The 27,883-nt window shown below is 37.4% G+C and overlaps 1 protein-coding gene across 2 annotated transcripts in view; it reads right to left on the bottom strand.

Moving 5' to 3' along the window:
- The window catches only part of XPO4 (exportin 4), an 87,901-nt gene that overhangs the window by 11,474 nt on the left and 48,544 nt on the right, over positions 1 to 27,883 (bottom strand). For both annotated transcript variants that reach the window (XR_010988029.1, XM_068144174.1), the window contains exons 7-21: positions 24,617 to 24,729; positions 22,071 to 22,228; positions 21,624 to 21,798; positions 17,033 to 17,209; positions 14,712 to 14,854; positions 14,453 to 14,598; positions 12,595 to 12,772; positions 10,570 to 10,729; positions 8,789 to 8,958; positions 7,720 to 7,894; positions 6,269 to 6,562; positions 5,209 to 5,389; positions 3,467 to 3,585; positions 2,293 to 2,423; positions 1,424 to 1,541 (exon numbers count right to left, since the gene is read on the bottom strand). Coding sequence is in view for 1 of the 2 variants with exons in the window: in XM_068144174.1 (XP_068000275.1) it covers positions 1,424 to 1,541; positions 2,293 to 2,423; positions 3,467 to 3,585; positions 5,209 to 5,389; positions 6,269 to 6,562; positions 7,720 to 7,894; positions 8,789 to 8,958; positions 10,570 to 10,729; positions 12,595 to 12,772; positions 14,453 to 14,598; positions 14,712 to 14,854; positions 17,033 to 17,209; positions 21,624 to 21,798; positions 22,071 to 22,228; positions 24,617 to 24,729 (2,438 nt within the window). In the remaining variant the exon portion in view is untranslated. The remainder of the gene's footprint in view (positions 1 to 1,423; positions 1,542 to 2,292; positions 2,424 to 3,466; positions 3,586 to 5,208; positions 5,390 to 6,268; positions 6,563 to 7,719; positions 7,895 to 8,788; positions 8,959 to 10,569; positions 10,730 to 12,594; positions 12,773 to 14,452; positions 14,599 to 14,711; positions 14,855 to 17,032; positions 17,210 to 21,623; positions 21,799 to 22,070; positions 22,229 to 24,616; positions 24,730 to 27,883) is intronic.

The following is a 27,883-nucleotide window of genomic DNA, read 5'->3' as shown; positions in this document are numbered from 1 at the left end:
AAGTACTTTTGAGATCCAACACTATCTAATCAACTAAACCACGGCATCAAGCACCCCATCCACTCTCTTCATAAACACCTCCAGTGATGGTGACTCCACCACCTCCCTGGGCAGCACATTCCAATGGGCAATCACTCTTTCTGTAGAAAACTTCCTACCATCCAGCCTAAACCTTCCCTGGTGCAGCTTGAAACTGTGTCCTCTTGTTCTGGTGGTGGTTGCCTGGGAGAAGAGACCAACCCCCATTAGGCTACAACCTCCCTTCAGGTAGTTGTAGAGAGCAATAAGGTCTCCCCTGAGCCTCCTTCTCCAGGCTAAGCAACCCCAGGTCCCTCAGCCTCTCCTCATAAGGCTTGTGCTCCAAACCCCTCACCAGCTTTGTTTAGAAGCTAAGTCTTGCCTTAATGGCACAAATTCACATCTCGAAGCCCTGAAAGCTGCTGTGGATTTGTGTATGTTCTTCAGAGAAAAATGCCTTCTCTTGAATTTTTCTGCAAGAGCTGTAGATATGCCAGAGAATGAACAAAGCCTTTGCTTTTCTAGAATAAAATGGGGAACTTTTTCCTCAAGTTTAATAGGCTCCTATAGCTCAAAGAAAGGCAAATAGGGAACAGATTACTAAGACAGGTATGATAATCTCAAGTGGAAATTTAGAGAAAAGGCAGAACGCTGTGTCAGCTTAGAAGAAATATAAAGACCAATTATTTAAGGTACTTTAAAATAGTCTCTCAGCTTGGCTGATGTATGCTTTTCATGAACATACCTAGAAGTTCAAGTGTCAGTTATGTAAGAAAAGATATCTTAAAAATTACTGAAGTCTTTCCAAGATTAGAAGACAAGCACACAACTCCACAATTACTTTGGTCCCAGTTAGCAGGAACCTGATTGCTATCAGGTCACTCCAAAATCTGATGAGATGGAGTGGATATTGGATTAAGAAAACCAATAATTCATTGGATACACTGAGTAAATGACAGCATTTCTTTTTTAGTTCCCAACTATGCTTTTTTTCCTGCCTCTTGCTTTAGTACTCTGTCAAGCCTTGAGTTCACACAATGCTGGAAGCTTTCTGTTTCACTGCTTTTGCACGAAAGTAACTGCTAAATCTGTCAGTCAGGTTCATTCTAAAGCTTGTGTGCAGTGCATGGATAATTATAAATTCTATTCTGAGAAGCTCAGGTCTTTTTTTGATTATCAGTAAGTCATTCCCTCCCTTTATGCCACCATCATCCCTTGTCCTTTAGTCCAGTATCTTCAGTTCTTCATGTCCTCTTTCTTCTTAAATTGCTAGGCTTTTTTAGCTAACACTCTTTCTTACTGTATGGATGATCCTGCTTAACTCAGTCCGATATGATCACCGTTTGGCTTCTTGATGCTATCTGTGTGCAAAACTCCCAAGTATCATCAAATGCAAATGCCTTACCTTAAGAAAGTGCCTTGTTGCTAGAAAAAGGGTTGAATCTGTTTCTTGTGCTTTTGCACACTGTTCTGCTAATGGAGTTACAGCCTCTAGACAGAGCTGGCAAACCTCTGAACTCATTCTGATAACAGAGGTTAAAGAATCAAAGTCAGATTTCAATCAAACTGTGTCATTAGAAAATATTTTAAATGTTGGTATGTTCCAAGATTCCTTTTTTTAATTAATAACTCCATTAAAAAATAAAAAAAGGTGGTGGGGTGGGGACTATAATTCCCACTTTGTTGCCTTCTTTTATTAGCTATGTACCCAGGGGTAACATAACCCTCTCTGACATAACATTTTCAGAAAGAGTCCCTTATGGTCAAGCTCATCTGTTTCTGCCACGTGCCACAGATTAGTGAAAATGGTACTCCCATTATGAGAGGGAGAGCCCATTGGCACCCTGACAGGAAATGCTCTGGAGCCAGCCCAGTAGAACAGCAGCAATGTTTTGTATTACCAGCTGAGAAACTAATTCAGGAATGGCTTTGGGATACCAGCTGAAGGCTTATGAAGTTACACACGCTGAAATGAAGTAATGGAGGAGACAGGAGTGGCTGCCAGAAAAAACTTACATGCTAGACCACTTGAAGGCTGCATTCAAGCAATACTAGTCAGAAACAATTCAGCTAATACTAGAATGTCAAGAGACACTACAGTGAAACTCTCAGGAGAGCAGAGAGTAAGAGCCAATTACCAATATATAAATACAGATACTGAAAAAAAAATTGCAAGGAGAGGGTAAAATAAAATCAAAACCCATTCATATTTTTAACAGCTCCTTCTAACAGCAACTCAGATTTTTCAACACTCCCAAGCTCTATAAAGGATACGATGACATCCCTAGCTCCAGTGAGTACATTAGACTCTTAAAGAGGTCCTCTGGAAGTTGTGGAATTTTCTCAGGGAATATCTCACAGATGAAAGTGATTAATTTGTAATATTGGTTACACAGGGATGGAAACTGTCAAAAGAAAAATATGGTAATTGTAGAATCAGTCTCTTAACTCTGTAATGACATCATTTTAATCTGTACAAAGAGGCAGGACTGCTGCTTCCCACTAAAGAAGAAAAGACAATGTAAGCAGACATTAGAATGGATACAAATTTTATTAGCCAACACAGGTACCATAAAAAAAGGTTGCTAAAGCTAAGTAGTTGATGGTGGGAGTCTGGTATCTGCTCTTTACAAATTCATGAACTTTTACTTCAGACATGAGCAAGTCTAGCCCTGTGGGATAAAAGCCTCATGAGCATTTGGAGCACAGGAGGGGCTCCTATGGTACATCCTTTGACTGAGTTTCGGCTAGGATGGATGCAGCTCTCACAGTCAGCAAGCATGTCAAGTGAGAAACCATGTTGAGAGAGGACAGCTGCTTGGTAAGGGTTCCTCTGATTCAAAGTAAAACATGAGCACAGTACAACCCAATGAAATACTGCTGTTGTTTCCTGTTTAACTCTTCTACTGACAAGCTCCTGATGCCTATGGAAGCCAGCTGTATTGTGAAATTTAAGAGTTACTATTTGCTCTGAGATTCTTTTTCTGTTTACTTGTTGGTTTGGGTTTGGTGTTGTTTGTTTTGGCTTTTTTGTATGTTTGTGTGTTTGGGGTTTTGTTTGTTTGATTTTTGTTGGTTTTGTTTGGTTCTGATTTTGAGGTTTGGGGTTTTTTTTGGCTGTTGCTGCTGCTTATGCTGTTTATGCTTTCTACTGCATTTCGGACACTATCAGAAACAGGATTCCACAAGCCACATTTCAAGTGTGGTCAATTGTTGACCTGCACAGACTCAATTTTAGAAGAAAACCAGGTTTGTTCAGGCCATTCAAATACACATTTTCTCAGCTTACAGTATTTATTTTCAAGCAGTATCTAGAAATATGGAACAGTTACTTGTATTTTAAAAAGAGTAGTAAACTCAACTTAGCAAGCTGGATAGGAATGAATTCTGGGAATTCATTATTATAAAGCCTTCATACTCTGGCAGCTATGTGCAAAAATATACTTACCTTCAGCAGATCCTGGGACATTAGAGGCAGAACTAGATTAACCCCATACAAGACAACATCTGCTGCTGATACAGATCTATTTGTGGCTTGTCCAGGCTCGTGTCCTCTAAACACTTCATCTGTAGAAAAGACAAAATACATTTTCTTTAATAGGAGGGTTAAAGATATTGGAGGAAGTGTCCTATTTCTTTACAATAAAGGAAATGTGAAAGACAGGACTATTCCCCTTTCCCCAAATAAACACATGAGGCACTGTATTAAAATAGAAAGTGAGTGGAGGCTGCCTCATCACTGTATTTATATTCATTTGGACTAAGCATTTCATAATCACAAGTACCAGATGGCATGCTATAACAGAACACTTCAGATACTCTGAGGGTTCCCTTCCATTACAGAATACTGCATTTGTTTCTAGTGGTAGCTGCTTCATGCCTACACAAAGAAGTAGATTCATTGAATGGTTTGGGTTGGAAGAGACCGTAAAGATCATGTGGTTCTAACCCCCCTGCTATGGGCAGGGACACCACCTGCTAGACCAGATTGCTCAAGGCCTCATCCAGCCTGGCCTTGAACACCTCCAGGGATGGAACATCCATGACCTCCCTGGCAACCTGTTCCAGTGTTTCACAAAGAGCAAAATAGTGCCTCATTTTTATACTCTCTATATTATATACTTACACAGGTTTGTATATATTTTATAAACACAAGAAGGAAAGTATGGTAGAGTTAGTGCAGGAGAATCTGTAGTTTAAAATGTTGCCAATTTTTTTCCAGGCAACACCTACATTTTCAAACAAATCTTGCATTAAGACAGCAACCATATGTAGAGATCTTTCAATACATTTGATCTCTGAGCGTTACATTCAGGTAGTATTCACACACTCAGTTTCATGGCAAATATTTTGCAGCATCTGACCTTAAAGAGAATACACTATATGGCATCAAGTTGTCCTTTCAATGGACAAAGTCTAAATCTGTTTCTGTATTTGTGTAGTGCATACATGACAAAAAAAACCTGAGTGATGCACTGAATTTCAGAGCACAAGGTTCTCCCGCTCAAAATGTACCTCAGAAAAACAACCTAGACAGATTCAGGTTGTTACTGAGCGTGTTTTCTGCACAAACTGCACAGGCCGTGGTAAGGTCTGAGTCATGCAAATGCATTTCAGCTTATTCAAGAGCAAGGCAGCACAGTTGAGCTAGAACTTGCAGGTCATATTCAGGAATATGGAAATTTTAAGGGGCAAATACACAGAGAAAGTAACAGGCTGAAACACAGGAAAGAAGCCTTAACTACACCCACATACCATAAAGCATGTTCTGTGAATGAGGGATACAGAAAACCTTCAAACATGGTAGTAGAATTTTAATGAGTTCAGCATTTCAGCAGCTGGATCTTGTTCTCAGAAGATAATTCATCTGCCCTCATGAGAATTAACTATTTTGACTTCTCCATGCATTTATTATCAAACTGCTGCTACTAGATGTTCAGATTTGCAACATTCATATTTCAAGCTGTTTTATAAATGCCCTACTTATTTAATGAGAACAAAAATACTTTCTGATGGGAGAATACTGTGAAAAGTCCTTCCTTTGCTACTGGCACATTAAATAGTTTACTTACCATGATATAATCAAGTCTAAACTTCAGCTTTCACTTCACCTGGATTGAACATGTCACACAATGGTTTTTACAGTTTAGAACACAAGTTATGGCTCAGCAGTTACCATTTCCTTCATACCTGTATCACTGAAATCTATGAATTCTTTTGATAAAAGATTTGTGAGCAGCTCCATAATAAGCAGCAGATCCTGGTACTGGTCTTCTTCTGCTGTAACATCTATCCGTTGTCGACCTAGATTATTCTTGGAATACACCTGAAGCAGAGTTAGGCAGGCCTCATACAAGTTCATGGCTTTGGCCTATAAAACAAGATGAAATACTAAGAAAGCTTCCACAGAAAAGTGACACACTTGGAGACAACATTACTTGGCTGATGATACATCAAAATTTCAATTAAAAAGTTATATAACCACTGTTTGCAACAACTGTACACGAAATTGAGGGAACAGCTACCCTGAGTAATAATACTTGCAGCCACACATTCATGTACTATTGATTGAAACAACAGAACATTGCCTTTATCAATTCCTTAATGTTAACAGGGAAAAAAAAATCCAAACCATAAAAAAGACATGAGTGGCTTGGGACAGGCTGACAACACCTCACTGATCTTCCGTACTACACACCCAGCAAAAATCCCTTGGGGACTCACTTCAGCTATAGAGGTTTGGAGCCACAATACTTTTTTTTTGTGCATACCCTTGTTTGGAACAGGCAGCAACTCTTCTAGATTAAAAGGCAAAATTACCTAACAGGGCAAAGCTGTAAGTTCCTGCACTGACTCATTTCACCCATTAACTTCCTTGTATCTACTAACACTTTGCAGTGTTCTCTGTGGTATGCATTTGTGACTTAAAGCATCGATGCAATTCTCAATTAGCCTTCAGAGAAGGATGACATGGTTTAAAAAACCCCATCCAACAAGGTCTGCATTCTTTTACCATCCATGTATAGAGTTTGACTAGCGATGGACTGTGGGTAAGTTTATTGGTTTAAGAACAGCCTGTAAGTCCTGCTTTTAATAAATTAATTCCTCTAACAGATGTGATCATACAGCATTATTTTTCTCTAGAGAATCTAAAAGTCACTATGCTTTATTTTAAGGATCAGCACTGCATACATATGCATGCACACCCACATACACACTTTCCCCTCCTTCCCCTTCTGGCTGTATTTACCTCTCCAAGATAACAAATTTGTTTGTGTGCAACTTCAACGAAGACTTCTATTATGAGATTAACAGTCTCTGGTGTGTTTTTGTATACTTCCATTAATCCAATGCAATTATTAAGGAAGTCCATTAGGAAATTGAACAGAATCGCTACGTTATCAATCTGGGTAGCCTCGGCAATGCCACAGAGCGCTTCTAATGTAGCGGTGATTTCTTGTTTCACTTCCTCCTCCTGACAGATCTGCTGAAAGTTTTCTTGGTTTATCACATTCAAGAATCGTTGCTGAAGTGGCTGAAGAACCTTGAAATATTTTAGAAAAGTCACATTAGGATATGTGCACTATTACATGAGATGTGAGGTTTAAGTAATTTGGCAAACTCATGGGTTGCTTTAGGCATGGCAGTACAAAAAAAAAATCAATCACTTTCAGTTTCCAATGGTTCAGTCACATTATTTGTTACCTGTCAAATTAATGAAAGCTGAAGTGGAAGTGATTAGTGACTCTCATTTATCCATCATCTCCTGCTGACTGGTTTCAAAATGAGCACTTCCGTAAGTATTTTATGTTATATTGTAGTGCTTAAATAAATGTCAATAACTTTCTCTGGCTCACAGGATTTGACTCTCATGCAAACTCATTATCAGGGGAAAAAATTAGTTACAGTTCAATGAAAGCTTTAAATAGGATTCATGTTCACAACTACCTTTGATTCTCAATATTGCAATCTCTTTTTTACTCAGTGTGCTTGGAACCAATTTAGGAAGTTCCATAAAAATACTTACTTGTTTTCCCCACTTGCTTCCAGTTCATTATGGACTTACCTTCAATCACTCATTTTGCTAATAAATTTCTCTTGGAAGGCCAATGTTTTACAAACTCATGTGGTGCTTTCTGATCATACTTCATATACTTTCTAGCACCAAATTTTCTGTTAAGGATCTGAGCTTTACTAGAGCCAGGGCAAAAAAGCTGATCAAAGCTCATCATTATGTTCCACATTAGCTTTTTATTCACTTAATGGCAGTCACAGAAACTAAATGAATAATTCACAACACCAACAAATTAAAAGGAAGAAATAATACAGTTTCAGAAGAAATTCTTAACCTTTTATAATAGTATCTTTCAGAAGTAAGAAATACAGTTTCAGAAGAAATTCTTAACCTTTTGTAATAGTATCTTTCAGAAGTACTGCTATACTGGCTGCTTCATGAATCTGCCAGGTTAATTGTTAGTTGTTTTTATTTAGGCTGCAATGTTGTAAATAAATTTTGTGGCAGCTCATGGGTGCCTTACAACTACTGACCTTCAAAAACAGAACAATTTTTATCAGTATTAGGTGTCCAAAAATCAAAGGACTCTACTAGGGTTGACTTTGTGTCACCATAAAATTCCTTAAATGAACTTGGTTTTGACCTCTATTTTAGCAAGTGCTACGAGAAGCAATAAAGTAGCTTACCTCTGTCCAGTACTGTTGCTTTGTTTCTGTATCCATGTGAGCAAAACCTCCTAAAACTAGAGCTTTCATTAATGTTCTCTGCACAGAACTGGACAAATAGTGAAGAGGAGGGCTTCGCCTTGCAAACTGTTTAGCTAAATTCCACCAGTTTTCACACTGAATAACTAAGTTTGCCCTAAAAGAGGGAAAAACAGTTTAAAGAAAAGACTTCACAAAACCGTATGAATAGAGAACAGCAGCTTGCTAGCAGTTGTCAGAAGATTATATTTTTTTGAAATTGCTTTATTCTAAGGCTGAATTGCGTTTGAGTCTTATTAATGCCTCACCTCTGAGATTTCTGAAGTATATAAATAGCTCAATTCATATGGGAGAAAAGCAGGGAGGTGCTTTGGTTTTAAACACATACACAGAGTTAATGGACGTATTGCACGGATTAAAAGCTTAGTCTCATTATGTCATGATAAAATAAGCAGTTTATTCCATAACTAGCTCCCATGGGTTTTAGTTATTTATTTTTTTTTTTTAAAAGAAAATTCCTAAAGTATTTAAATCCTCAAACTTCATAACAGTCTTTCAGCAGACTGTGAATGTGTGATTGCATGTATAACTGCACGTCAATTCACAAAAGTAAAACTTTCAGGAATTTCCTGCTTGACAGGAAGAAAATAAATACAAATCAAATGTTTACAGAACACATTTTATACTGGCTTAGCCAGTGTCTGAACTCTTAATCCTGAAGAACTTATTCCACAAAAATAAACAGCAATGCAAAATACCTTGCAACAAGAGTGGAGACCAAGAGAGTTTTCCTTTCTCACTGTTTAAAGAGTGAGGCACAAAGGTAAGGGAAGGAGAGTGCACTTTTAAACAGCAATCAAAACTGAATTATGTTTTGTCAAATACAGGTCTCACTCCTTACTTTGTCAGACAATTTTCAGAGGATGTTACTAAAGTAATTTTGACTTACAGAGACATGAACACGACGTGCCCTACATCCGGATTACTTTGGCCAAATAAATTTAAAGGAAGCAAAAGAAGTGTTTTGACTTCCAGAGGTATAGCAACTTACCGCTCTCTCCTTTCCACTAATGTTACTAGCAGTTGTACAGTATCATTTGCAAGGTCCTGCTCTGAACTCCACACTGCCAGGTTACTGATCACTTTTTCTAAAAGGTAACCCACAATCCACTGGGAACCCTCTGTATCAGCACCAAATGCTGTACTAAATGGCAGACTTATCTATAAGAAAAGCATTAAAATGAGTGAGTTTTACAGAAGCCAGAACCCCAAAGTGTATGGTAATCATTGTCAGCAAATTCTTTGCAGGCTGTCACTCCCCTACTTAAGATACACAAATGTTACACAGACAAAGGCAAAGAATACCTGTAAGAGAAAAGTCTTTGCCAAATTTATCTTGATATTTTAAGCACAACAACTAAAAGCTTCAACCTCATTACAAAGTCAGATTCGAACATGCCTAGCTTTCAACTCCAATGAAAGTTCAAAAGATCACAAAATAATCTCCCAGAAGTGCTTTCATTAATTTACAACTAAATTACTCAAAATACAAGGTACTAGAAATAAACCTAGCTGCTGATCTAAACTGAAACTTAGTTATAAAACCTGTTTCTCACTGTTCTGCATTTGCTTTCTGCAGGTTCCTTCATTCTGTAGACCTTCTAGGAAAGATGTCACATTCTAGTCCTGGCACATTAAGATGTGCTTCCTTGAAACTGCCTGTTATCCTATCTTTTAATAACTTCTGAAAAGTAAAATTCTTTAAATAATTATGCAGGAGATTGTCAGCATACCAACAACATTTCTAACTTTAAAACTCACAATATATACCTGCCTGACCATAAGGTTTAAATAGAGGTTTCAATCACTTTCACATCTCAACCCAAACTAAATGTGCCTTTCCTATATACTCTATTTCTTCACATGATTTTGCATCTGGATCTCCTCCTTACTTGCTCTCCAGTTCTGCCCCAACTGGTACCTTTACAAATTCTTAGCTCTGCTGTAAGTGCAAGCTGAATATGATTTCAAACATTAACAAGACTATGGTATACTTATTTTTGTTAAAAGGGTCCCCCTGAAGCATTAGTATTCTTAGTTGCTTCAATAGTGGAAATAAAGGGAAGGAGGAGGAGGCTTCCTTATTGAAAGTTAGAGCCAACAGGACCTCCTCAGGATGAATGGTCTCTATCAGAAAGGTGGATTACAGTTAGTTGGCTAAGCAAAATCAGGATCAAGGTCCAATGGCGATTAGTGCTGTCCAAAAACAGTATGAAGTTGCCCCTTACAAAGAGTGCACCATTGAAATAATGATATATACAATGAGAACATATGGAAAATGGGGAGAAGAGAGAAAGTAGCATGACATTGAGTAATGCATACTACCTTATGATGGTGTTAGATATCTAATTCAGAATTATGACCAAGGTTACTCACTAACTCATCCATTAAGGGCAACCACTGAATTAGAGATTAACTTTAAGATCTGATGGATAGTGAGAGGTAGCATAAAATTGCTGTAGTCAGTCTCACCCACTGTGCAGCCTGAGAGTGCTGTTCTGCTGTGACAATGGCTAAATAAAGATAACTAGAAAATTGCATTTGCACCAAAATGTGCAAGAAGGGTCCCCTACAAATTTAGATTTCTAATAAGGAAAGACAAAAAAAGGGAGTAAATGTCAACTTTCAATCAAATTCCAAAATAAACCACAATCCATAAAAGTAAAAAATGCTTTATCACTACACTTTAAAATAACTACATTGACATCTGCATTCACAGGACAGTATTAGTGCTAATACTCACCAATTAATTCACAGAAGTTATATCCTTACCTGGTCATACAGTTTTTCATCTACTAGGAGGTAAGTCTTTGCCCAGCGCTTGAGGAACCATACAATATCTTTGCCCATCTGGGGGCTCAGGAGGCGTGTGAGATTTGCCCTTATTGCTCTAGATTCTACTTCTGAGACTCTTAAAATAGCAGATAACAACCTGTAGATTAAAATACAACAACAATGCTGAAAAGTGGTTTTATTGAGAAGCAGTGCCACTATGAAACACTTGTTTTTGATGAACAATGACAGAAGGAACAGCATAACACAAAGCAGTTCAACTGTGATGAAGTAAAAAGCATCTGAATTTATTGCTTCTTTAAATATAAGAGAGAGATGGGACAGACTAGGAAATCTTCTCAAAAAAGACATCAAAATTGCTGCAATAATGAATCCTTGCAAGCTTTCTGGCATCAAGGGAATGAAGACATGGACTACTTGGAGAGCTTGAAAAGCAGCTGTTGGTTGGTTTTTTGTGTTTGGTGGTGTTGTGTTTTGTTTTGTCTATTTGGTTGGTTGTTTTTTGTTTAACTGATTCTCCCTTCCTTGCACCATGGGGCTTGATGACCGAGTGGGTCCTAACGGTGCAGACTTTTGCAGTGTGATGCATACTAAAGAACAAATAGAGCAATGACCACTTATTTCTCTCCTTGAGAATCAGCAGAGAATCAGTCTGAAATAACAGACTACCAAGTGATTGCGCTAATACAGTCAGTCTATAAAACTACATTAAATATTAGCTTTTGGACCAATCATATTTGGTAAGAGCATGACTGCATATGGAATTTAGGAGTTAAGTGGTCCATTACTTGAAGACATTTCAGAGCTATTGCCAGTGAGCCTCAAATCTCTCCTTATTTAGAACTGATTTTATTCCTATCACCATTGAGACACTGAATCATAAAATCCTAATTTGGGGACACTTCTTGGAACTACCAGTAAGCATCAGTGAGCAGTATTCAAACTTCTAAATATTAGGCACATCATTGCTAATGACAATCCATTTTTCCTAGGCTCTTCCAAAAGAAGAAAACATTAAATACACAACTAATCTTGGGTTAAAGAATCTTCCATGCCAATAAAAAGGCATGGAAAGGCATGGAGAAGACACAGTCTCAAGCTGCACCAGGGGAAGTTTAGGCCCGAGGTGAGTAGAAAGTTCTTCACTGAGAGAGTTTTTAGTCATTGGAATGTGCTGCCCAGGGAGGTGGTGGAGTCACCATCCCTGGAGGTGTTCGAGAGGGGACTAGACGTGGCATTTGGTGCCATGGTATAGTAGTCATGAAGTGTTGGATAACAGGTTGGACTTGATCTTTGAGGTCTCTTCCAACCTTACTGATTCTATGAAAAGTGGAATGCAGTCTTTTGAAGTGTGAGGATTCAAATTGAGGAATCCTTTGTGAGCAGCCTTCTTGCAAAGACAGAACAGAAGTCTCTTCTCCTACTCCTTTTATAGGCTAATAGTGACATTTGGACACAAGTGACAACAATTCCTCCCACAGTGAGGACCAGTTGTGCTGCTACTGCCAAGCCTGGGCAGTAAGTCATGTTCAGTGTAGGCAAGCTCACTCATGCTCAGGGAAAAGTTTGCTTAAGCTGTACATGTTCTGAATGAATTACAGAATACAAAGTAGATTATCTAAAGATTCTGATCTACCAACTTATTAGTAACTTAAGAAATTTTAAGGATTTTTTTTGTAACAAATAGACCAAACACATTTGTTGTTTCTTTTTAAGTATCATCTGTATTTACCTTGCTTTTCTTTACCCTAAAAAAATTAAATCACTTCATCTTTTCTGTCTTGTCTTCACCATCTCTTTTACAGCATTGACTTTATATGTCTGTTATAACACCATTCTTACAAATTATTTGTCCTTACTTTAATACCAGTTAAAAGACATTTCCACTGTTCGCTATTTACATGTTGCTTTTTCACATTTCAAATTCACAAGTCCACTCACATTCTCACTTTTTCTCCCTGAAAAATCCTTTAACACATTCAACAGCACAAGATGCATCCTTACCTAATTACAGAATCAGTTCTGTTGTACCCTGGGATGGAAGAGGCCTTTTCTCCTGGAGATCCCAGAATCTGAAGTGTTGTATTGATGTCAACCTCAGTTGCATGTTTTATGGAATATTCCATTACTTCTGGAGGTATTAACGGCGTCTCTCCCTGAGTATCATTAGCCAAGAGGTAGCCTTACATTAAAAAAGAGAGAGTGATCACAACTTTCTACCCTAGGTTAACTTATGGCTTCCTGATGAGAGTCCATTAGCTTAACTGAAGACATCACACCACACCCGTTGTTTTCAACAGACTGACTAATAGTGTTTAAATACCAGCAAGTTACCTTGAGAGTCTTTAAAGCCATTCAGTAATGAACAGCCTCAAATGACAAGAAACCACACCATTAAAAAAACCAAAAATTGCTTCATGCAAACAAGCACTACAGTCAATTCAACCACTGGGTAGGGGGAAGCCCTAAACATTTTGTTGGCATATTTTTCTTCTTCTCTTCCATGGTAAAAAAAAAACCCACACCTTGATTTTACAGCTTCCCCACCATCTTATTTGATACTTCTCTTCTGCTAACATTTCAGATCTGTTCAGAGGCTTTTGGACATAGAATAGAATAGAAATAGAATAGAGTAGGAATAGGAGTAGAAGAGGAGTAGAAGAGGAGTAGAAGAGGAGTAGAAGAGGAGTAGAAGAGGAGTAGAAGAGGAGTAGAAGAGGAGTAGAAGAGGAGTAGAAGAGGAGTAGAAGAGGAGTAGAAGAGGAGTAGAAGAGGAGTAGGAATAGGAATAGACCAGACCAGACCGGAAGAGACCTTCAAGATCATCGCATCCAACCTATCATCCAACACCACCTAATCAACTAACCCATACAACCAGTACATGTGCAATAATAAAGTTTTCCCCACATAGCAGCTGCCTATCAGGTGAAGCATTTACACAATACTTTGGTGTGCATATAATTAATATTAATTCCATCTTAAGTAAGATTTCAACATCTGATGTCTTTTCATATGAGCTACAAACTCATTCTTACAGTGATACAAAAAACATTACACAAATTAATGTCAACATCTGAGGGCGACTAAAACACCAGGTGTTCAAGAAGATCTCACAAAATACTTCACAATTATAAATTTCTCCTAACAAAGTACAGGTGGTGTTTTAGATCTTGTGGTGTTATGCAAAGAAATGTAAGTTCAATCTGAAAATCAAAACAGTTCCAAATTCAAGTTCCCTGAATCTAACAAAATGCCAGGATGTAGATCATCAACACAGAGATTCTGGAACTTGATTCTTAGTCACCACTCAAATACTGTTATTCTCATCTCATGCTGATTCTTTTATAAAGTCAAACAATACAACTGATAGCATGAACAGACTAATTTCTTGAATACTTTTACTGATAACATCTCAAAAAAAACCTGTAACAATATTAGTTGTGGGAATTTCCAACAAACATTGCCTCCTGTAAAGATTTCACAGTCTTTTAAAGATAACATCCATGCTACTCAATGCAGATGGAAGTAAAACAGGGACTTTCTGAGTAGCTTATGTAAGTATGTGAGTTGTAACTGTTTGTCTCATATTATGGTGGCTAAAGTCACACATGGAAAAGTACTTGAGATGCTGTTTAGTAGTCATGAGGTCCTGGGTGACAGGTTGGACTTGATGATCTTTGAGGTCTTTTCCAACCTTATTGATTCTATTCTATTCTATTCTGAATACTTCATAAAAGATAAAAGTTAGAGTAGTTGATATTCAGGGATTTTAGTAGTTTTGGTTGGTTGGTTTTGTATTTTTTCCCCCTGAAGAGTTTTGTTCCAGCTGCAGAATAAGAAATATTTAAAGCTGTTTACTAACCTGTGACTAAAATAAGCCAATGAATATCCTCATACAAGTCATCAAGCACTTTATTGTCAATTGAGCCCGATGCTGGTGAGGCAAGTAACTGCTGCTGATGTCTTTGCAACTGACCATGAAGCCTTGTCACTCGGTCTTCTAATAAACTGTGGATGAATAACAATAAAATAACTTCACTGTCTTTAAACTGTTTCAGTAAAGTCAGGGTTTTAATGTGTGCTGGCTTTGTTGGCCTGCATTCGTGACTGTTTGCTCATACCTTGTAAGAAGAGGTATACAGTGTTCTGCAGCAATTCTCCCCAGCATGCCCACGCTGGCCAACTGGTCACAGAACTGGTCTCTGTCATCTTCCTGCAGTTCACTTATTTCCTCTTCTTCCCGAGAGGCCACACCATTGGCAGTCTTTGGTTATTTCAACAAAATCAGAAGCAGTCAATGAGTGTTACAAAGTTTATCATGACAATTTTCTACACTATTTTTGCTGTTTCTTTCAAAGTGTTTTGCATGGATGAACAAAGGACTTGTACTAAATTAGACACAGAAGAGTTCAACAGAGGAGCAAACATAGCTTCATACTGTTTTTAAAATCAGCATTTCACAAGACTGATCAGCAAAATGCCAAATTCAGTTAATTGTATATTTGCCATGTTTACAATAGTGCTCTCAAGTCAAAAGATTTCACAAACAGTGGTTTGCGAAAAGAGTTAAGGATAAGTTGGTATTCCTTATTAATAAGATAAGCACAGGCTGAACAATAGCAGAACGCTTTCTTTATAACACAGGGTATTATAAATCAACTCAGTCAAGCATCCACTGCTAGAAAAACAAGGTACTGAACAACTGGCTCACAGAATTGGCCTGCAAACCCACTGGTCAGAAGATTGCTGAAGTACATTTGCTTTTCAAATCTCATACATAGTACAGCAAGAACCGTTTTAAGTACTGCAAGTTCTATGCTTTTCCCTAGATATAGTTTTCAGTTGTCTGAGTTCTTATGTAAAACACAAAATAGAGGGTATTTTCCATGATGAAATTAAAATAACCTCTTTCATTAAAGATTCTCCTTAATCCATTGTTTGAAGGGAAGAAGTTAAAAATAGTGAATGCTGCAGCCTCAGGAAAGCACAAGACTGATAATAAGAACCACAATCATTGTCTCAGTTTTATGTGTTGCTGATGCAAAAGTTGCACTATTTGATTTCTCAAAGCGTATCTGGGCTGCATTATAAAACTCTTTAAATAATTAGACCCTATTCCTCGAAGAGATAAATCATGATATGCAGGAATCATAGTATCAATGTTTAAAATGCTTTTTAAAAATGTCTTAAAGAATCATAACATTTACACAACTAACAAAGTAAAATACAAGTGGCAGAGACTAGGAATCTGCTTTGTTTCTACAAAGGCTCTGTAAAACCCAATCCACAGAAAATTCCTTATCCCAAGTGCTTTTAATCCATCTTTTCTTTATGTAACCCAGCAAATCATTCTCTTTTGGCAACTTCAAAGTTGCAGCTGTTTGCTGAAGGATGAGCCTCTGCTCTCAAAGAAGAGACTGAAAGTTCCTGTTACTGCTTTGATATTGAACAAGAAGCATTCTAAAATGCCAGCTGTGGCTTTTAAAGGGCTACCGATGGGATAAATGGCTTCTCTCTCAGAATGACATGAATTAACCTGTGCATATGAGTTATGTCAAGACTGTCTGATATGAATTCAAAGTTGTCCTGTGAAATATTTCTCTCTGTTTTGGCCTTGTTATTACCAGCTGTTACATACTGAGATATCAGAATTAAGTTTTATAGTGCTTTTCAGAATGACTTATCTTGGAAATCTCTGCACAACATCATATTGAAGTCATTTTATACAGTCACTGAGTTGAATCTATACAATAATTAATTCATTCAACATCTGCATCCAACTTTCTGTATGAGAATGTGTTTTGGTAAGATCCAGACTCCTGGCAGAGACTAATCTGCTTTCTTTCTCAATGGTTCATGAGATACAGGAGGTACTTTAAAGTTTTCTCCAGAACCTTGAAAATTCAATTGGAAATTCATTTTAATGAAAAGAACCATGTAACACTCCAAGTTCTTCCAGCTTGAACACAGTCATTCTACACTTTTTCCCCCCCAGCTATTTATGCATGTCAATTATACATAAAAAGTATACTTTGAAGGTAATATATGGCAGGTAGCAACCATGTTAAAGGTTTCCAGCTTCATTAGGGATTTCAACTGAGACACAAGTCCAGAGAAAGGTGGTAAAAAATTTAGTCATTGCTTCTGTGGGAAGAACAGTAAGATGTATGTTGATTTGAGTAACAAATTTCTTACTTATTTTTTCTTAGAAAAAAAAAAGAATTAAGAAATTTTCAATGTTTTATTCCTTTATTTCCTGTTCAGAATAAGAGAAACTGACTGGAAAAAAAACCAGTGAGTACCAAATTCAGCAATTTGTTTATTTTCAAAGTCAGAAATAGGAATTCTATACTATCTCCCTTGAGCTACACGTAGTACACACCATAAGCCATAGGCTAGTCACTGTATGTCATCAACAAGAACTATTAGAATGAGAGCTTACCAAATTCCTTGTGCCATCGGGAGCAGCTAGATGGCACTGAATGTAGGAATTAAAGACCTGAACAGCATGTTGGGTAAAGAAACCTTTATGGAAATGTTTGTCATCTTGTACCAAAGTGAGCCAAGATTCCAACAACTTATCATATGCTTCCATGTACACCATGTCATCTTTGTCAAGCTGTAAGAGATGAAAGAAACAAAACAAGAATTGTATTCCAACCAAACCAGAGGAGCATACTTATATTATTAACAGATGTTCTTCTAATGTTGAAATAATTAAAAACAATGTCAAAAAGCCACATCTAAGGATAGCAAAGAAAATACCAACATGAACTGAAGCAACACATTGAGACAAATCAGTCCAGCTTTCATGCTTCCTAGGCTTTAAGAAACCGTCATAGTGTTTAGCTGCCAGCTTATACTAGTAACAACAACAACAATCAAGCCATTTCTTTTTAACCAGGAAAATATAGAATGCATTCAACTATTTGTGAGAGAGAGAATAGATGATGGTTCCAGAGGAAATCACTGTAAGATTGCAGTTGTTCACAAAGCCTTACTACAGGCAGCCTGTCTTGATGATACACAACTTCCCATTCAGTGAGCAAACAAAAACCCATTCTTCCACAGAGTAAGCCTGCACATCCAATTGTGAAGTGCATTTTAACTGATGCTTCATGATTTTAGTTATTCATGTGTGTTTCTATGTAATACATGAGTTGCAAAATTAAATCATCTATCTGAAAAATAAAAGTCCTGGGTTACAGACAAACTAAACAACTCCAATAGCAATTCGGCCATTTCTATTTAGAAGGATTTTTAATGTACCTATCAACTTTTTCATTTGATGCAAAAATTGAACTTTAGTAATAGATCTGACCTCAACTAGCTCAAAGTGCTGACTGTACAGATAAACTTGCTGCTAGAACAGGACATTCCTTTCCTCTAAAAGTCCTCTCAGGTTTTAACCAACAGGATTGCTCACAAAAATTACTTTGAGATAGCAAACATAGCAAAATGATTCCTTGATAAAGTAAAGCAATATTAAGGCCTTAATCTTGCTCCAGAGAGAGGAATTCCAGAGTTTGACTGAAGTTGCAAACATGGCTGGATGAACAGGCAAGGCAAAGAAAACACTGGCTGGATGACTGATTAAGTGGGAAAATTGATATCCCATTGGATGCACTTCAAGATAGCTTCATGGCATCATTTTGTAACTGCAAAGTGGTCATATTGACAGAAGATAAATATGGGACACACTTTTGCATGTGTGCAAAAGCTGATGACAAGGAGAGAGGCAAGATGTAGTCAACAGCAACACAAGCCACAAATTTAGGATGGCAATAACATTGCATCTTTAAAACTTGGCTGGGGACACAGGAATTCAAACAGTCATTCAGTGCTGAAGTATTTTGACATGCATGCAATTATTTACTTATCTGAACTACATATAGCTTTTAATCATTTCTAAGAATCCTCAGCATAAACCAATAAACTGACTTTTCTTATGAACAGCAAAATAATTCATTTATTTGAAAATGTAATAAAGAAGTTAATGCCATGGGGAAAAAAAAAAAAAAAGAGAAAGGAAAAGAGTTTTTAAACATTTTGTGATAGTCTCATAAGGAAGATAGGGTGAATAAGTGCCTCCATAAAGCATGTACTCAAATACAAGTAAGTTTATCCATATTGAACAATTTTGGTCACAAAAGAACCTTCCTAAAAATTCCCAATCTTTTTTCCAGGTTAGTTTTAACTGTGCTAAGATGCCATACAGGTAAACTAAGTGACATTGCTGTAGACTGGGGAGCTGAATCATTGTGACGGATCCAAGAGAAGCAATGGCAGAACCCAGATCTTCAGCAGAGGTAAGATAAAACCAGTAAAGTGAAAGCAAATGGTCAATTTCTCTAGTATGGGAAATTAAGAGAAAACTGGCACTTCTTCCTTCACAGCCTGCTGACTCTTTGGAGAAAGGACACTTTAACATTTGTCAGGCAGACGCAATCTGGAAAGAGTTGAAAGCAGAGCAAAGAGGACCAAATTCAGAATGATCACTTTCAGCATGGCATTTAAACAAAGAAAGAAGATATCACAAAACTGGAACACTGCATTAAGAATAAGTTTGTGAAAAAGAAGCCTTTGGCATAATTTCTATCTGACTTCATCCAACACATGTTTATACTCTTCACTAATTCAGATGGATTTCTACTTCTCCATTAACTCTAAGTGTTGAGCAAGGCAAAGCATAGCTGTGGACAAGCAACCTCTCTCATACCCAGTGCTACTTAAGGAGATTACTGGTCCAACTTGCAACATAAAGTAGCCCCCAGAACCTTACTGACCTCCACTAGTGTAGCTGTTCAGGCAAATTTTTCAACTTCCACAACCCTAACAAGCAGGTTAATGCAAACAGCATTTGAAGACTGTGGGATTTTTCTCCCTTGGCTGAAAATCTGCTTTGAAGGGTTTGTGTATTATGGTTCAGGACGTCCCAGTTTTGACAGCTTCTCATAGCTAGGTCTTAAATTAAGTAGATTCCTTGTCCCTTACAGGCTTTTTGCAGTGCTCACCTGAGAGATTCTGCTGGTATATGAAGTGACAGAAATGTGGAGAAAAAGCTTTTCTGACCAACAGATCTTCAGGAGTGTGTCTGCCTGCATTCTGTTGCATTTTAGACTTCTCAAAAGTTCCAGAAATGTTATGTGAGGTTCTAGTGAGCCCAATTCACATGAGATTTTATCTATCAAAAGTTCTTAATTACAGAGAGCTCACAGAAGATGTCACTACAAACAGTCTAAGCAAGAAGGTTGGGGAACATATTACGCATGGATGGAATACCCCTAAGCCAAAAGATGGATTTCAGGGATGTGAAGGAGCATTTCTGCAGGTACAGCACACAGTATCACCGCACCATCTGGATTAACTCAGTGCTAACTTAAATGTCTCAGAAGCATGCCTTACTGCTCACACACTGTTAAGGTTTAAGAATTGTTGGTTTGGGTTTTTTTTGAAGGCACATCACCACAAAATATTGTAGCACCCTGGAAATAGCATGCAGTTATCTATAAGAGGTACAACAAAATGGAAGGAGTGAAAATGTTTACTTTACACAGAATCACTGAAAGATTAATCAACAGTGAGAAAATTTTCTCAAAAGAATCTTGCATTCTCTCTTTCTAATGTTGCTGAATCTGAGACCAGTTAAGTTTAATACTGAAAAGACTTTCTTCAGCAAAATCCACAGGACTGTGTGGCAGCCACACTTTACTGGGCAGAGCTGGTTGGTACTTTCCAAAGCAAATTACCAGTGGCAGGAACTACCGTTAAGCTTTTGCTGAGAGATGAACTATTTTGAATGGCATTACGTTGAGCACTGTTTTAATTAAACATGGTTGCATATTCCAGCTCCCAAGTAACAAAAGGCTCATTGAGAAGACAACACCCCTTTAGTCTCTTTAATTTAAATGACAGGTGTGTGTTTTTTCTGGGTCTTTTCTATGAAGATTTCAGGAGCATTCCTAAATGTGTTGATAAGCACCAAAACCTGTGTTCACAACTAGGTAGCAAATACTACTAGAAAAACTCAAATGCCAGGCAAGTTTTGACCAATAAGGTTTGGAAATTAAGTTGTATTTTGGATTCTAAATTTAAACACCAATTTTTTGATTAAGACAGGAACACATGTGAAAGTTTAAGTGAGCACTGGGCAAAATGTAATATATTTTATCCTTGCAGCAAAGATGTGATCTAATGCTCTACAAAGAATGCCAGTTAACACATCTGTGATCTCTGGTAAAGAAACATGTCCGTCAACTTCATAACTAGGTGCTCCTATAATGAGCCTGAAATAAGAGTTTCATCTTACATCAATAGCTCAAGTGCAATATTATTTACCTTAATTCTTATGGGCTTCTTTCTTTAAACTAGGTGTCCTAGGGAGGTTTTATTTTTCCATAGATTTTTAAGAAGTATAAGACTTAGACAACCCTAACTACTCTTTAATGTTACAGCTAAAGTTTGAAAGTAGTAAACACAGAGGGAAAAAAAATCCTCTGAATTCCCATGTTAGATTTGTACACAGAATTAGCATTTGAACTGTTTCAGAAATGAAGGCACAATTTGAACATCTTAGAAGTTTGGGATTAACAACAGGTATGTTCAATGAAAACACAAGTTCCTGAGTCGTAACTCTTGACAGCAGTTAATATTCAATCTGTCCATATACTCATGTAGTCATTTTGAGCTTTCAGAACTGTACCTCGTTCATTATCTAGAATAGGTTCAGAGAAGTCCTACAAGAGCAAGTCAGCAATAAGACTTCAATAGTTTTACACTAATCCATTCTTTTAAAATTGAAAATGTGAGACAAGTGCTTTAAATGAAAACAGAGCCTGGAATATGCACACTATATAACTAATTACATTCATTATTTTGTCTGAAACAAAACCTTCTCAGATGTGATTTCAGAAGTACCTTGAACAAAACCACTGAATTCACAACAATGATTAATAAAACAGTCAAGTTCTCATGTCACAATTATCACAAATAGAAACAAACCCACTACCTACTATTTGAGAGCAGATACTCACCACTTCTTCCAAGGCAGCACTTCTTCCAAAAGAACAGGTGAGATGTGCAAGGCAGTTAACAAATGAAGAGAAAAGTTCACTTGGAATGGCAGTCAAAATATTGCGAGGAAATACGGTTATCAGGTTGCTGATAATACTGGAAATTCCCACTGCTTCAGAGTCTTCTATTTCGATTCTATAGATAGAAAGAGCAGTTAAGTTTTTGCCACTAAAAAATGCTAAAAGTTCATTGCTTTTGTTGATGCATTTTAAAAATCAATAAACCTATTTTGTATTACTTGAGCATCTGCTATTTTAAACTGCCTTTTCTTAATTTCAATAAGCCAACAGTAAGCACAAATTATACCCAGAAATAAGCAAGCCAAACCGTTTCTCCACACAGATGCAGTACACTCCAAAGTAAAGATTAAAAGATGCCATCTAAACTTAGAGATCAGACATACATACCCATTGATAGTATTCAGTAATCCCTCAATGAAGTGTGCCAGGTAATCAACTTGTGAACCTTCATCGGGAAAGACTGGCCCGTGCAAAGACGCCAGCTGTGCCAGACACTGTAATGAATCTTGGGCCATATCTGTATCTTCTCTGATTTTTCGATGTACCTTTCAGGAAGTGAGATAGTTAATAACAAACGGAAAATAGGGTGTTCTTACAACAGTCACATGGCTCTCAATCCCAAAGAGCACACACCAAAAAAAGCTTACTATAACTTCCATTCAGTCTGAAACACAAGGGTTTCTACAACTCTCTAAACCACTATAAATGTCAAGATCATGACTCGGCTCACAACATCACAAGCCTTAAGACACTGAAATTAACATTTAGTTAAGTCTCACCTACATGTTGAAAATTGAACTGTCTACCGAATGTTATGTCTTAAAGAGAGAAACAGATGCCAGCCAGTCAGACATACTGCTCCTTCTAAAAACAGCAATAATGACAGTCATCTGTATTATGCTAACTATGCCTAGGCTATGGAGTCTTGCTAAAGTTAGTCAACAAGTTCAATCAAGATTATATAGATGCTTCTTTAGCAGAAGTAAACACTGAAGACATACAAAAATGAATGCATCACTTCCTTGGCAACATGTTTACATTATAAAAGGCCAGCAGTAATCTTACCACATTTCTGCAAGCTGTTACATCATTACTTCTGCTGGTAAGAACTTCTAGATTCAAATCTTTCAGTAATCCTATTCTCAAATACTTTAATTGTCAAATGTGGATTTAAAGAATTTTCTTAGGCTGATGCCTCCTATTTTTTTCCACATAAGATTTAACGAATAACTCTAGGTTAGCTTTTTCACCCAGAAGCAAAGTTAGTTAAAGATACTTCAGCAATATTCAAAAAAGCAGAATTAAAACACTAACCATTACAGCTGCAACTGCACCCAACCCATGGCCGGTAGAGTAATCTTTGAAAGATCAAACCACCAGGAGAAATAAATCCTGCATCAGAAATACCCCCTCCTAATATACGTCCCACACTAGGCTGAGATTAGAACTGAAGGCTCTCTCTAACACGGCTGTCCTGCCAGCTTCTGCAAGGTTATTAAAATTTCTCTGATCAGATAAATGAGTATAAATTACTACCATTCACTTACTTTCCTTCAAATAGCAAACTAATGCTCCAAGCATCAAGCATTGCAAATCAGGAATCTAAAATCAAAACTGACAGCATACTGCCCTGGCTTGCATCATTCAAAAATAATCACATGCAGGTGAGTTTTGGTTAATATTAAGTGAAACACAAATGCATTAGAATAATTCTGCATGTCATTCAAAACATTATTCTTATCACAAGTAATTGTAAACCAACCAAAGAAACAGATATCTTAACTCTGACAACTTCATATAAGGAAGGGTTAATATGTAAGCCAAAAAGTTATTTGCATGTGGAGGTTCACAGCTGACAGTAGCAACTGTCTGGATAGTCTAGACAGCTGTTCAGATTGTGTGTAGTTGCTATGAGTTCTGCCAGTGATTTTTTTTTCACCTTTTCAAAACTGCTGGAACAGATGAACTTGTAGTTAAAAAAATAAAAAGAGGGGGAGGAAGAAAATCTAACTCATAAAAAAATCCTAGAAAGTAAGGACATATACCCAGACATGTATCAGACAACTCTCCAGCAGCACTGAGAGTTACATTTACTTTGTCTAACACCAATTTTGTCCAAGGTTTGAGCACATTATTCCTCTGCTTTGCAAAAATGAAAATAGCCTGTGACTGCCGAATTCTCAGGTCCCAAGAGATGTAACAGAAGATAGAATAGCACAGTAAATGAATTTATAAGCCAGTATGCGTTGCTGCTGCAGTAACTCTTAGCTGAGCAACAGCTACAAATGACTCCCAACAGTTGCAGCGTGAAAATACTACTTGTTCTATCCAGTTTTATTATTATGGGTTAAATTACAGAGATTGAGTATTACATTCCCCTCTCCCAACTTTGCCTCTTCTCCATCCGTCCTAACTTAATCTCTTTTAACTTGTCTGGATTTACTTTCTGTTGAGGAAAGAGATGCAGGATTCCATATGCTGAAACTGGCTAGAAAACTGCAACTACATTACTTATTTTCAGCTGTTCCGTTGCACAAATGCTTTAAGATCAGTAAGCACACACCGTTCATTTGATCTTACTTTGAGAGCCGTTACACCTTATCTGAGAGATATACTCCTCATTAAGCTTGGTTTCACTTAATGAGTACATGTCCAGAAGTATTAAATGTACAAAAGTATAGATAGCTATGCACCTTTTTTCTTTTGTTAATGGTCAGCAATTTAAAGCAATTTATAGGCAAAATTCATGCTTGGTAACCAAGGGTTACCAAACCCTACATACAATACTTCTGTTTGCTCTGATAAGCAAGCTGAAATTAACAGAATCAAGTCTTACCTGATTGAAAGGGAAGAGACCAACAATACAGTTACAGAACAGGAAGGAGCTGCTTTCCCTGTGGTCTGGACTACGAAAGTTGAAGAAAGAAACTTACTGTAAAGAAAAGCTCCATAACTCTGCTGTCCAGGAGGGTCTCACGCCAGGATTCTGTTGGCTTTAGCATCACATTTTGTGAGGATTCAAACATAGCTATATAATGTCTGCCCAGTTATCTGGTGTCAAGGTCAACAATAACATTCCTACTTGGCTTTAAAAAAATCCTAGATACAACAGGATCCATTCAGAAAGAATGTAATGGAAACAAACTTTAAGCCTCTTCACATACACAGCATAATTCATGCATGAGGCCAAGGAATAAAAGGTATTAAGTATTGAAAAAAAGAATGCTCCAGGAATGTTAGATAACAGTTTGATCATAATTATGAGACATACCATAGTGATACAATCACTTTGATAACCAGAGTGTCTAATGTGACACAGTGAGAAGGGAAAAAAGCAACCGCAATTAACAGGTGTTAAAATTTATGTAAAACAGGAAATAATTTTCTAAAACATTTTCCTGGCAGCTTTTAAAAAGGCCTTGATAGCTAAAAATAGCTCACTGAAACCTATATCCTATTTTTCTAAATAGCCAAATACGTGTCACAGAATGCAGATAGGTTAGCCCTGCATTAATGTTTTTAATCGCACTTTGAAGAATAAAAGCATTAGGCATAATAAAGTTGCTTGTAAGAGACACACACAAAATGAGCACACCATGGAGCCACAATTTTGCTGCACTGATTTCAGTTCTTACCATGTCCTTTGGCATAATTTACACAATTCTGCAAATGCTCTAGTACAGAAAAAAGGGACATTAACAAAAGCATTCAAACAAGTAGGTTACATTCCTTGTCAGTCTGATGACGCACACTAAAGACTACTGGAAGTGCTTCCTTCTGTGACACCTCTCAATATGAGTAATGGTAAACCTGCTCTAATTCATCAACTTACATTTTCATTTGTTGTTTTAAATGAAGGATTCTTCACTATCCCCTCTGATCCTTTTCTAACCCAACCATGAGTGTAAGCAACAGCATGCATATAATTTACTTATTGGTAATGAACTGTTTACCTTCTGTACTGTAAGCTATCAGGTATTACAAAAAATGTGTATTAAAAAAAATTCCTTGTGTGTCTAGAAGAAAATCAATGCCACACTGATAGCACTAAAAAAAGCAGACTTCTTAACTTTTGATGGGTTTTAGCAGAACAATAGATACAGAAAATGCCTAGCTTAATATGAAGAATTGTGGCACAGTGCAGGACGCCCAATTTAAGTTTCTTTACACTGGTCTTCTCTTTCTGCCAAAATCAGACAATCCTACTAACACTGTGCAGAACCACATTCCAAAAAAGCAACCTTTTCCATGGCACAGGACCCAGTGGACCTTAACTGACGGCACGTGTCCAGAACTGCTGTCAGCACATTATAACATCTAACAACAATCAGGGATTTTCACATCAGTGCAAAACAAACCCGGTTTCAAAATTAGCAGTGTATGGTGAACCACACCAGATTTGCAATATTTCAGATGGGAAGAACTAAAAATAATCATAGGATGGTCTAGTTTACTTCCACTTGAAATACAGATGCCATTAAAGTGATCAAAAATGCTTCAGTTCCCCTAGATGGAAGATGGAGGAAAAAAAAGAGATGGGGAGGGGGAAAAAGTATGAAATTATCACAAGCAAACATCTTGTTTTCAGGAGTAATATCACAAATTAAACCTAATGTTATCTGGGAAATTAAGTTATGTTTTTTTACCCTTTTCATTTGGAATGTTACAGAAAAAAACTCTCCAATAAGTGATTGGCTTGGAAATGTATCAGTATGAAAAGATGATCATGGGCATATTATCAGTCTCTGACAATCAATTTGGTCTTCGCTAAGCTGTGTCTGCAGAAGGGACCAGCTATGTAACACTTTTCATGTGGAATGAAAGAAGGGCTAGTTTGCTGTCACTATTTTAACAAGCCTCAGTATTTAGCTGCCCTATCCTGTTATTTTTAGTACTGTTTCTCACACTAATGGACTGATGACACATTTGACAATAACAGATTTGTGGGGAAAATACCTGTTCAATGACCAATACAAATTATGGCTGCATCTATCATGGAGATCTTACACTCATTTTCCATCACCTACTAGATGTGCAAACATTAGCATATGTTGGCTGTGGAGATGCTTGCTGCCATAAAATACCTCAACTTATTCCATGCTATGGTTCAGCTGTGTTAGCAGCAGCACAGTTATGCCAAATCAGAGAAAAATAGCACTAAATTACGTAGTACATGGGTGTACACAGGACAGATGCAGTATTTATCACCAGAAAGTAATATAATTCTCAATACCTGTGAGGGAATGGAGAGTACAGAACTAGCACAATATAGGCATAGGCACATATCAGCCTGCTCTGACATTCTGGATGGTTTGGGTTTTTTTGGTTTGTTCCTTTGAACAAAAACACAATTGCAAAGCTGTTCCAGTAATAAATACAAATGTTTGCGATGTTCCCAATTCTATTGAAGAATGAGCAACTTTCATTAGAGTTCAGTTTGAATGACATGGAAATTCAAGGCAGGAAACAGCTAGCAGAAGCATGACAATGCATGCCTGTTCACAAGACTTAAGATACTGATTTCTACAGAGACTAGAAATTTCTGCTTGAATTGGAACACATTACCCAATAACATGTACCAAGCTCTACTGAAAAGCATAAGAATATAATTGGACATCTTTGTGTTTGATAAGGCTCATATACTTAATAATTAGTGCCTGAAAAGGAAGAGGACGTGTCTTGGGTTTAGGTAGAAGACAGGTATGCTCTTTACCTCTCCCCAAAGGTGTAAAAGAAAACACTCCACACAGGATTGGAAAGAATTGGAAGTTTAAACAGGAGTACTATTCACAACTATTTACACAAATACACAAATCCACAGTCAACCCCAGCCCTGTTCTTCAATTTGGACTTAGAACCTCATTAAGCCAAAGCTTTCCACAACCTCCCCCAAAACAGGGCAAAACCCCAGGCCTCAAATGCCACCTGCCCCACCCTGAATCATGCATTAAAAATTAGCCTTGCCAAGGCTGAGCCAGGCCACATATCTCCCACAACATGGTGGAGATAAAGTCTGCACTGAGAAGAGAGAGAGAGGGGGAAGAGCAGGCTGAACAGCCTGTGCTGTTCGTTTATAGAGGGGAGATGCAGGCCTGATGAGAATGAAATAAGAAAAGATTACACTTTCTGGTCTGCCTCCTTGCACCTCTCTGGTACTTGCAGGACTTTCAACTCCATGGTTAAGACATCCCTGCTCTTAA

This window comes from Melanerpes formicivorus, unplaced genomic scaffold, assembly GCF_026170545.1.
Source record: "Melanerpes formicivorus ecotype bairdi unplaced genomic scaffold, bMelFor1.0.p_v2 SCAF_1, whole genome shotgun sequence".
Classification (NCBI taxonomy): domain Eukaryota; kingdom Metazoa; phylum Chordata; class Aves; order Piciformes; family Picidae; genus Melanerpes; species Melanerpes formicivorus.
Note: the sequence above shows the minus strand (reverse complement) of the source record. Positions and strands in the feature narration are given on the sequence as shown.